The 16,341-nt window shown below is 43.2% G+C and overlaps 1 protein-coding gene across 1 annotated transcript in view; it reads right to left on the bottom strand.

Annotated features, from left to right (window-relative positions):
• Nucleotides 1-16,341, bottom strand: part of CES5A (carboxylesterase 5A) — a 282,188-nt gene that overhangs the window by 74,145 nt on the left and 191,702 nt on the right. Inside the window, 1 exon segment of the mRNA XM_047837083.1 lies at nt 7,050-7,167. Coding sequence (XP_047693039.1) covers nt 7,050-7,092 — 43 coding nt within the window. The 5' untranslated portion in view covers nt 7,093-7,167.

Raw genomic sequence — 16,341 nt, 5'->3', positions numbered from 1 at the left:
AAGGGACTCCCAAGACCACACAGCCTGTGTCAGAGCAAGGACCGGAGCCCAGGTGTTGGGACTCCACAGTGCTCCTTACACATTCCTTCCTCGACTCTCAACCTGTGTTCTCCTGTACCCCTGGGCATTGCAGAGCTGCCTGGGGCAGGGTGATTGTCTGCTTCCACCACTCTCTCCACTTTTATGCCCTCCACCTACTCAACTCCTGCCTATGCTTTAATGTGAAAAGTCTGAGAACTGCTGACGTTACAGATGATGAAACAAACATAAATGTCCAGGGGCTCCTCTCTTCCTTTGCACCCTCTGTGGCAGGACATGCAAGACGCTGGAATCTGATTTTCACTCTGGGCTAAAACAGTTATATCTGCCTGGAATGGTGCATTTCCAGCTGTTACATCAGAGAAGGTAAACCCAAAAGAACAGCTGGAGAGGAAGTCCTTAATCACGGTGTTGCCACTGTGTGATGTCAGCCTAGTCACTCCCCCTCTCAGTGCGTTGGTTTCCCCATCTTTACTACAAGGGCCCCGGACTAGACAAGATCCAGGTGTCTTGCACTAGGGTCTAGAGCTGGAAAGGTAGTATTCATCTCTTCTCAAAACCTCCGTGTGAAAACTATCAGCCCAGATATCCACCTTAATGTTCATTCTAGAGAAAATTCTCATAAGTCACTGAGATGAAGAGGATCCCCATGCCTCCCACCCCACCCCACCCCCCAACCACTCCATGTTGAGAAGTACTTGGGACCTCCAGGAAGAATCATCTTCTGTTCCCCTGTCCAAAGTGACTTCAAGGGACCTGACAGCCTCTATGTGTCACTTCTCATCCAATAAACTGGAGTCGTGAAGACGTGGGTCCCAGTCCTAGTTCCATTAATAGCTGGCAATGCAGCTGTTAAGAAAGACCCCTCCCCTGTAGGGACTTGCTGCCTCGTCCATAAAATGGAGTCAATGGTCCCTGCCTACTTCCCTGGATTGTTGAGAAGACTTAACGAAGTAAAAATCACCAACGTGCTTTGAGCAGAATAAAGCTCCCTACCAAGATCAGGGGCTCTTATCTTTAAGTCAGGCCAGAGGCATCTTAAATCCTTGCGATCCAGAACCAACCGTTCTTTCCTGGTGCCTGTGCAGTGCCGCTTACACCGCTAGATGGCGGTAGCTGTCACTTGCAGATCCAGAAAGAAGGGTGTGGGAGAGCCAGGGGGCCCGCCTGCTTTAAGAAAACTAGGCCAAAGCCGGCTCGTTACATCACTTCTAATGGAAGCAGCCAGTTCAGTCTGGATTTTTCTCTATTGCGGACGACAATGCGAGGAAACTTCCTGGCTTCTGCGCATTTCAGTACTAATTACTTGGCCTGAGATCAGTCTTTATCATCCAGGAATTGGTTCTGGAGCCCCTGCCCAACCTTCTGGGAGTACAGGCCTTTCTCCCCCAAGGCCTCTGGACGTCCCTCTCCAGCTGCCCCACCCTCAAACACATTTGAAGTGCATTTCTTGTCCTGCCTTTTAAATCTCAAATGAGTTCATCAGGCACTTCTGTCTACTTACACCAGGGGCGTACTGAGTTAAGAGTGACTTGGGCCAGCCCTCAGAGGAAAGGACAACTACAGACTGCTTGAGTTCGAATCTTCTCCTGCCCCTCACCTGCTATATGCATGATTTTGAACAAGCCAGTCTCATTCTGTGTTCATCACTTAATTTTATAATGGGATTAATAAAAAAATTATTAGGGGCGCCTGGGTGGCTCAGTCGGTTAAGCGGCCGACTTCGGCTCAGGTCATGATCTCACGGTCCATGAGTTCGAGCCCCGCGTCGGGCTCTGTGCTGCCAACTCAGAGCCTGGAGCCTGTTTCAGGTTCTGTGTCTCCCTCTCTCTGACCCTCCCCTGTTCATGCTCTGTCTCTCCCTGTCTCAAAAATAAATAAAGTGTTAAAAAAATTAAAAAAAAATTATTAAATGAGTTATGCTGGTTATTATGGTGCTTGGAATAGGGCCTGGCACTCTGTAGGCAATAATATTTATTGAGCATCTGCTATGCATAGGTACATTATCTCATTTAATGATCATACCAGTGGCTCAGAGAAGTTAAACAATGTGCCCAAGGTGGCACAGCAGTTAGAAGTAAAGATAGGATTTGAACTGGGTTCTGGCTCCATGACTCCTGCCTTCAGCTACTCTTAAAGAGAAAATGAGCAGCAAAAGTCAGAGAATCAAAAGGTTAGCAAACCTGCAGACTATACTGTCAGTCTCAGACTGGCTGTAAATTGGCCATACTAAACCATGCCATTCAAGTCTCAGAGACCTTGTCCTACATCAACTCTAGCATTCACTGGGCCTTTGGGATCTGGAGCAAGACCCCTACTTGAGCCTCAACTTACTCATTTATGAAACAGGCATCTTGATAGATCGCTATTTTCCACACATGCTTAGTTGTCAAAATCACCTGGTCTCCTTCTTAAGAGTATATATATTTGGACCCTACTTCTGAACTGCTAAAATGGAATCTCCAAGGGAGGGATCTGGACATCTGTATTTTTAACAAGTAACTCATGATTCTTGGGACCAGAAAAGTTAGCAAAACATCATAGGCCCAGATGATCTTAGAGACTCTCCTAGCTCTATCCATCTTGATCCCACTGCTACTCAACCAGGTTCCTGACCCATCTCCCTACAGACACCTCCATCAACACCACAGACCCTGTCCCTTTGCCACACAGTCTGACCCCCTAAGACCTCTCCATTCCACATGGATTTGATCTCTCCTTCCTTCCTGTAAGGCACTCAGCTTCTCAAGGGAGCTGAAGCTGTATAAATAATAAATGGAATTTACAGTAGCATTTGGAATTCACTTAAGCCCTAAAAACGTAGTTGCAGTAAAGTCTCCTTAAGGCTCATCTTTTCAATGGGTAAGAAGAAAAAAAAAAAGTAGCTTCTCCATTGACTTTCTTAATATGCAAATCATATTTGCACGCAAAGACTTGATTCTAAATGTCCACAGTGTCCACGTGGAAGGCATAATCTCCACTGCCAGAATAGCAGTGCCCTGCTGCTCCAGTGTGAAATACCCAGGAGCCCTAGGTCAGACTACCTTTCAGGCCATGGACAGGGTTAATAGCCCCATGACCTGGAGGGAGGCCTTGAGGAAGAAGCCCCAAGACACAACGCCAATACCAGGCTCATCATACCAGCTTCTCTATAAATCCTTTCCATCCTTGCTCTTCCTGTTTTCAGACTCATCAGATGGTACAACTGAGCAATATTGGCTGCTCCCATTCCCTTCTTTCTGCTACAGTCCCTCTCTCATTCCCCACAAACGAGTGACCCCACTGACTTGAAACATACCTGAAATTCTTACTGTTGGCCAAATCTGCGTTAAGGGAATATTTTCTGGAAGAGTGAGTACCCTGGGCTGGGTTTTGTTAAGACTGGTATCAGTCAGCTATTACCACAATAATGCCATGTAAGAAACCACCCCACTACTCAGTGGTTTACAACAATAATTTATGCTCGCTCGTGTATGTGTGGGTTGGTCGGCTCAGCTGAGTTTGGTCCCAGCCTTGGGTTTGGTTCAGGTCTGCTCTGGGTATCCCTCCATTCTTCCTGGACCACTGGGCTAGCCAGGGTGTGTTTCTCTTATGTTGGTGGAAGAAGCTCACAAAGACAAGTCCATAGTCCAAGCTTATTTCAAGCCACTGATGGTGCCACATCTGCTCACATCCCATTGACCAGATCAAAAGGCAAGGACATTCACTCCACCTGACATGAGGCCAAAACAAGTCACAGAACACACATGAGGGGCAGGAAGTTTAAGATGAAAAAAAGGAGTCAAGCACCTTGGAGCTACTCCTTCAGGTAGGATGACACAGAGAAGGATCCTGGAGCCAGGCTTCATGTGGAAGTCACTCAAGCAATAGAAGCATAGCTGCAATAATATCTCCTTGGGGAGGAGGGTTATAGGGAAGGAGAAAGTGTAAATCAGAAAAAATAAAACATAACTATCTCCAACTACACAGCACACCACGGCCTGAACCCCAACTTTCTCAATGCTCCCTCTCCCCATCTCCAAGTGAGAAAAACCACATGTGAGGATTCTGATCTCTTCTTTACCACAGCTGGTTGTTTGCTTTAAAAAAAAAATCACAGCTTTAAAAAAGATCAGACTTGGGAAGGGATTCTGGATGACCCTCTTATCCTGCCTCCTCAGCTTTCAGAGAGGAAAAGGGGCTTGGGGAAGGTCATTAGGCAAGTAAGCAGCAGAACAAGGAATACAACCCGTGCTTATGCAGTTTTCCCACTAGAGACATCTCCAAACAGCCAGGTAATTAAGATTTCATTTATTCAACAAGTACTTATTAAGCATTTACTCCATGCCAAGCACTGTTGTAGGTGTTGGGGATAAAGAAGTAAACAAACACCCCTCATGAAGCTTCCATTCTATTGAGGAAAGGGTTAGATGATAAATAAGTAAACACGTGAATTAATCATATGGCAGTAAGTGCCATGAGAAAAATAAGCAGGGCAGGGCAAGTTGGGGTTGTAGGGAAAGGAGGTTGGGGTCATGTGCTGGTGGTCAAGGAAGGTCTCACAAAGAAGATGGCATTTGATCAGTGCTATGGTCTGAATAATTGTGTGCCCTCCCCCACTTCCCCACCACCATCAAATTCATATGTTGAAATTATGGGCAGCTGGGTGGCTTAGTCGGTTAAGCATCTGACTTTAGCTCAGGTCATGATCTCAGGGCTCATGAGTTTGAGCCCCACATCTGGCTCTGTGCTGATAGCTCGGAACCTGGAGCCTGCTTTGGATTCTGTGTCTCCCTCTCTCTCTGCTCTCTCTCTCTCTCTCTCACTCTCAAAAATAAACGTTAAAAAAATTCCTATGTTGAAATCCTAATCCTCAAAATAATGATACTAAGAGTGTAGAGGCCCCACAGAGCTCCCTCGCCCTTCTGTCCAGTAAGGAAGACAAGTCTACGACCTGAACAAGGGCCTTCACCCAACCATGTAGGCACCCTGATCTCGGACTTCCAGCCTCCAGAACTTGACAAGTAAATTTCTGTCGTTCATAAGCCACCCAGTCTGCAATATTCTGGTACAGCAACCTGAACAGACTAATACAATCAGGGAAGTGAAAAAAGTAATTAGAGAGCCATGAGAAAAATATCTGGGCCTTTCCAGCAGAAGAAACTGCAAGTGCAAAGGCCCTGAGTCAGGGACAGGTTTGGCACAGAGAAGGCTCAAAAGGGCAGCAAGACAGTGTGGGGGTAGGGCCTAGAAGGCTGTGATGATTAACTTTGCGTGTCAATTTGACTGTATTGACACTAGTTCTGAGTGTGTCTGTGAAGGTGTTTCTGGAACTGATTAACATTTGATTCAGCAGACTAAGTGAAAAAGACCTGCCATCACCAGTGTGGATGGGCATCATCCAATCCATGGAGGGCTCAAACAGAACAAAATGATGAAGTAAGGGCAAATTTCCTCTCTCTCTTCTCGAGCTGAAATGACCATCTTCTCCTGTTCTCAGACAGTGAAGCTCCTGGGATGTTGGATGGAGCTCCTGGTTCTCAGGCTTTTGGGATTTACACCAGTGGCCTCCTAGGCCTCAGGCCTTCAGCCTTGGACTAAATCATACTACAGGCTTTCCTGGTTCTCTAGCTTACATATGGCAGACTGTGGACTTCTCAGCCTCCATAACCACATGAGCCAATTCCTATAATAAATCTCCTCTTTATACCCATCATCTGTATCTATCTGGATCCTACTGATTCTGCTTCTCTGGTGGGCCCTGACAGGGACCATGGAAAGACTTAGGGTTTTGCTTCAAATGAGACGGCAAGCACCAGAAAGCTTTGAAACAAGGAAACACATGATTGGACTTTGGTTTAAAAGATCCCTTTGGCCGTGTTGAGAACAAACTGCGGAGGCAAAAGATTGAGGTTGAGGGTCACATTGGGAGGCAATCACGGTAATCCAAAGGAGTGGGGACTGGGACCAGGGGTTGTCATTCTGGGTGGTAAGGAAGAAGCAGACTTGGGACCAGTTGTGGTGGTAAAGCTGAGGATTCCCTGATGGGTTGTGAATGTGGTGTTAGAGATCAAGGTCAGAAAAGAACCCAAGATTTCATCTTGAGCAACTGAAAAGATGTCACCATTTTCTAAGCTGGGAAAAGCTGTAGAAGGAGCAGATTTGGGTGGGCAAATCAGGCATGCTTAAGAGGCCGTTGTTTCCTTTGCTTTCTGATTTCCTGTGTTTGTCCTTACATAACTCATCTACCTAAGCCCAGGGCAGGTTAAAGCATTTCTGTAACTAAACATCAGCTTTCCTCTGATAGATGCAGTAATTTCCAGTAAATTCTTGGTCCTAGGTCAGAATCCCCAGGAAGCAGACTCTGACATGAAGTTAGCATGCAGGAGGTTTATTAGAGTGCTCTTGAGATCAACACCCATGGGATGAAGGGAAGGAGGCAGAGTGGGCCCAGGGAGACACAGAGCTATGATGTAGTATCATAGTGGAAGTGTGGGGAGTTCTGAAAATGAGATGATCCTTCAGAACCACCTGAGTTGGGGCAAGAAGGCCGGGCAACAGGGTCACTGGCTTCCTGTGGGAAGATGCGGCATGAAGCAAAGTCACTCTCTTTATCTGAGGCAACCCTAAAGGGCTGACAGCTGACATCTGTATTCCAGAGACATGGCCAACAGCTAGGGAAACTACAGCTAGGCCAACAGCTAGGTTCTTTATTCCAGAAGGGGAATCTGGGGGGTGCAGCACAATGTACACCACATTCCCTCATGCCAGACACCAGGAAGGCTAGTGCTTCAAGTCCAGTTCTGCCCCATACTCATTATTCACGGCTGGCCAGCAAATGGAAACCCTGTCCAACTTCATGGGTTTTCCAGCCAGACGTGAGGCAGGAAAACATCCCAACGATGGAAAACAAACACAGAAGGAATTCCTGGTGGAAGGACACCACTGTGGACCCCGAGTCTATCAGTGCAGCTGTTAGCCAGACCCAGAGGGCAGACCCAACTTTGGTTAAGTGTAGTTGCGCAACTCACCTTCACCTTTGGAGTCTTGATGTAAAACATCAGTCTTCAACATATAAAAAGCTTAGGAGGTCAGGTAACAATTGTGAACTACGCAGAAGCTCTACATTCTCCTTCTTACCCTAGACTCCTAGGGAAAAAAAAGTGAAGAAATAATAATAATGATAACAATAACAATAATAGCTGATGACAACAATATAAATAAGTTAATAATAAATAATATATATAAGAAGAAGAAAGAATAATAAAAATCCCAAACAGTGTTGGAACAAAAGAAGAGGTGCCCCCTGTGGACCAAAGATTATTAAAAATCCCTGAAAAAAGTAAGGCAGACAGGGAAAACTGAAGAAGAAAACCACATCCCAGTTGCGCAAAGGAAAGAATTTTTGCAAACAAGTTGGGAAAGCAGCTTTGTGGCACCGAAGTCAGCAGGAGGACCCAAGGATGACTGATAGGGTAAATGGTCTTGAAAAAAAAATCAACACCATGAAAGAAAAGTACCAAATTTAACAATCTGAGGAGCTAAATTTAACAAAAAGATCTAAATAACAACCTGAAGAACTAAAACCCATGGAAAGAATCAATAAAACAAATAGAAAAAGCCTTTAGAAAAGTTTAATTAGTATTTTCATGTGAGCAGCTATTTGTAAACATATAAGATAATCAATGAGAGGTCTTGGATATGACACATTTTAGGATTGAAATAAAAACCTCAATATATGGGTGGAGTATCAGGATAGACACACCTAAAGAGCAGATTACTAAACTTCAAGATTGAACAAAGGACTTGACCCAGAGCAAAGCATAGAAAGCAACAGAGATATAGAGGAAAAAATTAAGGGAAATGGAGAATGAATCAAAACAGTGACAAAATCCATGTAATAGGAGACTAGAAAGAGGGTATAGTGAGAATGGAAAAGAAATGCTCAAGTAAGATGTGGGAAAAAAACTCCTGAAAAAAACATGAAAGTCTCCATATTTAAAAGTCCATCAAGTGCTAAGCTAGTTAAATTTAAAAAGATCTACATTTAGGTATCATGTGGAAAATTTTACACAGAAGAGAAAATTCCTCCATACAGACAGAATTGATTCCTTGCAAAGAAATGAGAATCAAGCATCATCAAAATTCATCCTGCCATAGATGGCAATAGACAATAGAACAATAATAATCTCGGATATCTGAAGCAATTTATTTTTAACCTAGAATTTGATGCCCTGTAAAACTATCTTTGAAGTAAAAGGGGAAAATAAAGATATTGTCAAACATTGTAAAGAATTCTTAGACAGGATAAAACAGTATAAAATGAAAAAATGAATCAAAGAGAAAAACACGGGCTATAAGAATTAATGTTAAGGAATTATATCAACATGGTAAGTATAAGAAAGGAGAAAGACTGAGTAGTAAGAGAAATCAAGTAACGAAAAAAGTAAAAGGTTTTAGTATTTTTCACTGGGAGGATCTAGATAGTGATTGATTTCCAGATATCAGTATGTCTCTAAAAAAGTACTGATGTATTACAATAATTTATTGGAAGTATACAAATAGAATAAATACCTTCAAACCACTAGAGAAGAAAATGAAAACAAAAAGTCACTCAAAAAAGTCACCCTCCAACCAAAAAGAAAGAAAGAAAGAAAGAAAGAAAGAAAGAAAGCAGGAGAGATAAAGGGGGGTAAAGCAAGAGTTCATGATTTAAAAAAGGGAAAAAAATTACAGGAGTAAATCCAACTATATCAATAATATCAATAAGTATGACTGGTTTAAATCCCTATTTAATGAAAGAAACTCTTTTTTAAAAATTTAATGTTTTTATTTGAGAGAGAGAGAGCATGAGCATATGAGCAGGGGAGAGGGGCAGAGGGAGGGAGAGAGAGGAAGAGAGAGAGAGAGAGAGAGAGAGAGAGAGAGAGAATCATAAGCAGGCTCCTTGCTTAGCATGGAGTCCAATGTGGGGCTTGATCCCATGACCCTGGGGTTATGACCTAATCTGAAATCAAGAGTTGGACACTCAACCGACTGAGCCACACAAGCACCCCAGATGAAAGAAACTCTTAAACTAGGTTTAAAAAATAAAAGCCTGGTATACGCTGCTTGTAAACTATACAAAAGCAAAATGAGGGTTGGAAGTTAAAAATAAGAGAATGGAAACAGCTATGCCATGCAAATAGTAATAAAAACAATGTAGGTAGAGTAGTAATAATATCAAACAAAATAAAAATCAAGGCAAAGAACAATGAAAGGGACTGGGCTAAGAGACATTTTACACAGATAAAATATAAATTCTACAGAAAAGATATATCAGCCATAAACTTTTATGCACTCAATAACATAGTTTTAATACATGAAGCAAAAATTAAAAGATGAACAAGGAGAAGTGATAATTCACAATCATCGTAAGAGATTTTGTTAGTTAGCTCTCAGCACTCACTTAGATCAAGTAGCTATATAGATCAAGTACAGAGAGGATGTGAATAGCATATATACTATAATTTTAAAACATGATTTAATAGACGTAGATGTTAATAAAAGACTGCTCATGATTTTCTGTCACACGTGGGACATTAAAAATTAACTTCTGTATTAGGTCACAAAGGAAATTTCAACAAATCCCATAACAAAGAAGTCAAGCAAGTTACTTTCAGGCCAAAATGCAGTAAAATTTAAAGTTAATAACAAAGAAATAGCCAAAAAATTCCTATGCATCTGACAATGTTAAATTTCTTTTAAATAATTCTTAGTTAAGTAAAATTAATATTATTGTTTAGAAATTAATGACAAGGAGAGTCCATATATCAAAATTCTGAGGCATATACCTAATGCAGGGAAACTTATAGTCTTAAAGTTCTCAGAAAAAAGAAAAAATGTTAAAAGGAGAGTAACTAAGCTTTTCAAGAAGTTAAAAAAATTAAAACAATGAAATTTGGGGAAATGCTAATAAAGATAAAATGCAGAATTAACAAAGTAGGAAACACAGCAGTAGTGTAGATTAATAAAACTAAAAGTTGATTCTTTGAAAATACCAATAAACTAGAATCGTCTATGGCAAGGGTATGATGGGAGAGAGGGACAGAAAAATACAATGTTAAGAATGGGAAATGTGGGATGCTTAGGTGGCTCAGCCGGTTAAGTGTCAGACTCTTGAGTTTGGCTCAGGTCCTGACTAATCTCACGGTTCATGAGATCAAGCCCTGCACCACGCTCTGCACTGACAGTGTGTAGCCTGCTTGGGATTCTCTCTCCCTCTTTCTCTCTGCCCCTCCCCAGCTCACATGCTCACTCTCTCTCTCTCTCAAAATAAATAAATGAACTTTAAAGAGAAGAATAAGAAATGAGACAGAAAAGATAACACATACTTTAAAGTAAAGAGAATTTTATACCAAAGCATTTGAAAATCTAGGGGGATTGGATAGTTTTCTGGAGAACAATAAATCACAATTGGCTCAAAAAGAAGAAAATCAAGTAAGACTAATAATCATAGGACAAATTGAAATCATAACTAAAGCTCTATCCTGCTAAGATGCACAAAGCAAAAAAGTTTACAGTCTTGAACATCCCACCAAACATTCAGGAAATCCAAAATTCCATGCAATACATACTCCAGGGCATAGAAAATAGAAACCACCCAATTCATTTTATGTGACTAACATAACCCAATTCCAAAACTGGACAAGGAAAACACAGACAAAAGGAAAAAAAAACACAAGCCGATATCATTTATGAGCAAAGATACAAAAATCCTAAGTAAGGTATTAGAAAATCAGAACCGGTACTGCATTATGAGCAGAAATACAAGAAGGGTTCAACATCTGAATGCCATCTATGTTTCTGACTAGATTGAAATCATCTCAGCAGATCATCTCAATTGATTAACTAAAGTTTAATAGAATTCAGTACCCATTTCTGATTAAAAACAACAACAACAACAACTTGACTTGATAATGTTTTCTACTATTGATCCACAGCACACATCATAGTTAATGGTAAATTACCAGAAGTAATCCCATTATAGTCAAGATCAAAGCAAGGATGCCCATGATCATTGCTACTTTTCAATATTGTAGCATGGGCCTGCCCATGGAGAAAAACAAGAGAAGGAAATAAGAAATGTAACACTGAACAGAAAGAGATAAAACTGTTAGTATTTGCAGTCAATATAACCACTTACCTAAAAAATCCACAGAAACCAAAGGGTGATTATAATCAAATACGAATTCATCAAGGTGATAGATATAAAAATCCATGCACAAGATTAATAACTTTCGTATTACACAGCAATGGCTAATTAGAATATGCATTTTATAACCCTATTCACAAAAGGAGAAAACAGAACCTGAAAAATGCTTCTGACAAACTCAGTAAGAAATATCAGCAGGAGAAAAGTAAAAAGCTTTAGGACATGAGGGAAAACCTGCGTAAATACAAAGGCTGTAATACTGCAAGGTAGAGCAGGGCTTCAATACCTGTCTTTTCAAATCCCATTTCTCTACACTAGGACCAGACTCAGCAAAAGGCCAAACCAAAAAACCCTGCCTCTTGAGTGCAGGGCTTTGGCAGAGGGTGGACTTCGTTAGCAATTGGGGCAATTAAGGAAATGTCTTTTCAGGAAGCAGAACTGAGGGCCTGCGTCAGGAACGGAAAGGAGCAGAAAGAAGGAAACATGGAAAACAAAACTTGCAGACTTGATCAAGTTTCTTATGTGGGCCCTGACCACAGAAAGACCCAGGAATGGGAGAGGGGAAGGTTTCTGTCCCCCTCCCCACCCACCCCAAAAAGCCACTGTGGCCAAACAGATGGCAGAGCACATTTTTAAACCACTTTTTAACACAGTAACTTATTTTTTTTCCCTGCTTGCTCTTTATGCCTTTAGTCAAAAGTCCTACCAGCTGTCACCATCTCAAAGAAAATGTCAGGGGGCTGTGGTTGCCTGTGCCTTTCCTCGGCGCAGTGGGAGAGAAAGGAGGCCAAGGACCTCAGCCAGCTGTGGTCCTGGCTGCAGAATGTCTGCAGCGACTGAGGGGCAAGCCCTTCACCAAAATGAAACCACCACAGAGGTTCACAGCCAGTCCTTCCCCCATAAACAGCCCCTTCTGGGTACTAAACGTGTACACTTCCCACAGCACTTTCCCTCCTGTTTCCTGTCTCCTTCCAGACAGCCCTGTGAGGTCACTATTTATAATCCCATTTCACAGAGAGACCAATGGGGCACTCTGGCTTCTAGCCTTGCGATCTCCAAGCTGTGTGATCTTCACAAAGTCACTTTCCCTCTCTGGGCCTCAGCCTCTCCACCTGCACAATGAACCTGGTCCTCCAAAGTCCTCCCAGCTCTAAGGCCCTTGTCTAGTGTCAGGAAGACATCTCTGATCCTTCTCTTTGCATGACAGTTCCTGCTGCCTCCTTGACTCCTTCCTTCCATTTCAGGGTGAGAGCCACTTATACAAGGAAATCTGAACCTGGGAACTGCAGGAAGTTACCAAACTAGGTCCCACTCTCGTAGTTATTTTTTTTTTCTCTCCAAACACCAATCTGTAACCTCTTTAAATGGCAGCCAAATAGGGCAATTGGTTTCTGTGGAATTGAAGGGGAAAAAAAGAAAAACAACTTGATGAGTAATTTGTTGAAACTAATCCCCCCCCCCCCCGCCTTCTAAAATCACACATTTAAACCGATTTAGAGAACTTTAAAAAGATGAATTTAAAATTTCTTTCCTCCTTGTTTAACTACATAATTGTTTTTACTCACAGTAATCGTCTCTTGGAGGCGTATGCTTGAGTTATTTAATAAATCCTTCTCCACATTTGAAATCATCCATTAGCAATAAGGAGCTTGACACTCCATTACCCACAATAAATTTCACTGCCATTAAATCGCCACATGCTCCATAAAGGAATGGAGACTCCAGAATGGCCTCCCTGAGCCAGGGCAAGGTCAGAGCCCTGTCCTAGAGCCTGTTCTAAGCCTGGCTCTGGGTTCCTCATTCCAGCCGTGGATCCTCCTGGGAGTCAAGGTATTGATCTAGCCTACCAAGGGGGCTGACCCGGAAAGGCAAAGAAAGGTGAGAAAATTCGCATCTACTCTAAGGCTCATTTTCCTCTTTCAAGTGGATTGGGGACTGGCATCTAGGCAGTAGCAGCCTGTCACTAGTACCCACCCTGGGGCCAAAGCAGGGAGCAGGCAAACAAAGCAGGGCCCAGGCCTGCCCTTGGTCCTAACACAAGGCCTCAGACGGCCTTGACACAGAGACCCAGTCTTCTTGCACATCATGTACATGGCACAGCTGATAAAGAAAAGTCAAATGTGTTTATCGCTTTTCTCCACTGTTGCCAGCTGGCTGCATTCTCAGGGGGCACTGGAGCTTTGCTTACAAGCTGATGATGCCTCTGCTCATTGCCAGCGGGCGATGCCAGCACAGGGAGAAAGAACAGAATCATTGACTGGGGGAATCTCAGAGTCAGAGCTGAAAGAGACCTCGGAGGCCATTGATTCCAGGAGTTCTCAAGCTTTCCTGTGAGCATCATCTTGGGAGCTTGTTAAACACACTCATGCCCAGCCCCAGGGCCGCTCACTGGGAAATTCTGGCTCAGAAGTGCTGGGTGGGCCTGGGCATCTGAATCCTTAAGAAGCACCCAGGTAATGCCGACGCGTCCAGATGTTTGAGAATCAGGGATCTGGCTTCTCGGTTTTCAACACTGGCTGTACGATATAATGGCTCAGGGATCTTAAATAGCACTGATTACTGGGCCTCACCCAGGACCTGTTAAATCAGAATTTCTGGCTGTAGGCCCTGGACATCAGAATTAAAATATTTTAAAATTCCCCAGTAACAACAGAACAGTCAGGATTGAGAAAAGAACAGTGATCTGGGCATTTTACAAAAGAGAAACTAAGGCCCAGAGAAGGTTTAGAACTTGCCCCAAGTTATAGGGCAAGTGAAGGAGAAAGGAAAGGGTGGGGAAGGACCAAGCTCAGCTCAGCATGGCCAGTGGCACCCAAGAAAGAGCCCTATGCCCTGGAATGACTGTCACATTGCAGGGGATGACCCTTCAGAAGATTGTACACCTGGATGGTGTCAGTGCTGTTGATTTGGGGACCACACTTTACGTAGCAAGAGTCCATAACCCTTTTATAATGCCTCCTCCTTCTTTTTAAATCCCAACATCCACCCATCAGGGACCAGCACCCAGTGTTCTCCAGCCTCTGCATAGGATGAAGCCACAGAAATGAGCACACTTTGTCTTCCATACCTTAGTGAGGGGTCCTAAATGTCAAAAGTTAATGGCGGGTTGGGTAAATCTGTCTCCTACCAGGACTATATGTGTTATGAGGGCAGCTCTGAGTCCTTTTCTCTCCTATCCCTTGGTGGGGGGCTAAGAACAGACAGACAGACAGACAGACAGGATGTGGGGAATGCTCAAGGCTCTGCATAGCCTCAGGCAAGTCACTGCCTTGTAAAAGTCTCATCTGTAAAATTTGAATGCTAACGTTTACCTCCTAAGACGTCATTTGGATTGAGACATTAGGAGCAAAGTGCCCAGCCCAAAAGAGATGTGTAAAATATAGCTGACTGTCTCGATTTCCATGCAGAGATGGGACAGCAGGGCAGACACTGAAACCAGATTGCCTGGGTTCCAGTCCAAGCTACGTCACTTCTTAGACCTTGGGCAAATTATTTACCCTTTCTGGCCTTGATTTCCTCTTCTGTATGATAACAGCATGTGCCACAAAGGACTGCTGTGAAGGTCCAATTAGAAAGTGCCTCTACCCAGTCCCCTTGGGGTGGGGACCATGTCATTTTCAGATGCATATCCCCAGCACCTGATGCAAACTTGCTCCCTAGCCCATAGTGAGTGCTCAGTACTTATTGGATAAGTGTCCAGGATGGAGCAGAAATTATTTGTAATTGAAAGGCTGTCTTGAAGAAGAGGAAAAATCTTTGCTAGGAGCTGGCAAACTATAGCCTGCAGACCAAATCAGCCCCCGCCTGTTTTTGTACAGCCCACAAGATAAGAATGGTTTTTTACATTTTTAACTAGTTGGGAAAAAATCAAAAGAAGAGTAATATCTAGTGCAAGGTAAAAATCTAATTATATGCAAATTTCTGTGTGTTTTTTAATTTTCTTAAATGTTTATTTTTAACAGAGAGAGAGAGACAGAGCATGAGCAGGGGAGGGGCAGAGAGAGAGGGAAACAGAATCTGAAGCAGGCTCCAGGCTCTGCGCTGTCAGCACAGAGCCCAACACAGGGCTCGAACCCACAGACCGTGAGATCATGACCCGAGCTGAAGCTGGACACTCAACCGACTGAGCCACCCAGGTGCCCCATCAAATTTCTGTGTTTCTAAATAGAGTTTTATTGGAACACAGCCATGCCCACTCATTTACATATTGATGACTACTTTCAATTGCTACATGGCAGAGTTGAGTAGTAGTGACAGAGATCGAATGGTCCACGAAGCTTAAAATATTTAGACTCTTTGCAGCAAAAGTTTGCCAACTCCTATTCTAAGCCTTCAAAAACGTGAAGAGAGAATGAGCAAATGAGAGTAACACAGAGATTATCTTGGTAGAAGAGAGAACTGCTCCACAACCAGAGTATCTTAGTCCATTTGGGCAGCTATAACAAATTACCATAGACTGGGTGGATTGGGGGGAAAATACCCACAACATTTATTTCTCACAGTTCTGGAAGCTGGGAAGCCCAAGGTCAAGGTGCTGACACATCTGGTGTCTGGTGAGCACCCACTTCCTTTTTGCAGAGGGCCATCTTCTCTCATTATATCTTCACGGTGGAGAGCAGAGGAGAGAGGGGAAGATATCTCCTGTCTTTTCTTATGCAGGTACTAATCCCATAATGAGGACCCCACCCCCATGACCTCATTCAAACCTAATTATCTCCCAAAGACCCCACCGGGAAATACCACACTGGGAATAGGCCTTTAATATGAATTTTAGAGGACAAAAACATTCATTCCATAGCACAGGATGTTATCCAAAGATGATATATGTAGCCTTGAAAAGGAATATGTTTTTCTCAGTGCAATGGATACCTGACTTTTCTCAGATGTTTTTAAGGATCTCAAGCATCAGGACAGGGAGTTGGCAGACGATCTTTAAGCCCCTTCCAGCTCTGAAATGCCCAGGATTTATGACTCAGTTGTCCTGGAGACCAGAGAATTCCAAGGTGACTGGTCCAGGGATCTCCAGTGCCTTCAGGCTGGCACACTACACTCTCCCTGCACTGTCAGTTCTGTGGGAAGCTATCCAGTTCTAATAAGCTAGAGGACCCACTAGGTCCTCCATCAGGTAG

This window comes from Prionailurus viverrinus, chromosome E2 (genome assembly GCF_022837055.1).
Source record: "Prionailurus viverrinus isolate Anna chromosome E2, UM_Priviv_1.0, whole genome shotgun sequence".
In the NCBI taxonomy this organism is placed as follows: Eukaryota; Metazoa; Chordata; class Mammalia; order Carnivora; family Felidae; genus Prionailurus; species Prionailurus viverrinus.
This window is presented reverse-complemented; position numbering and strand designations above follow the sequence as displayed.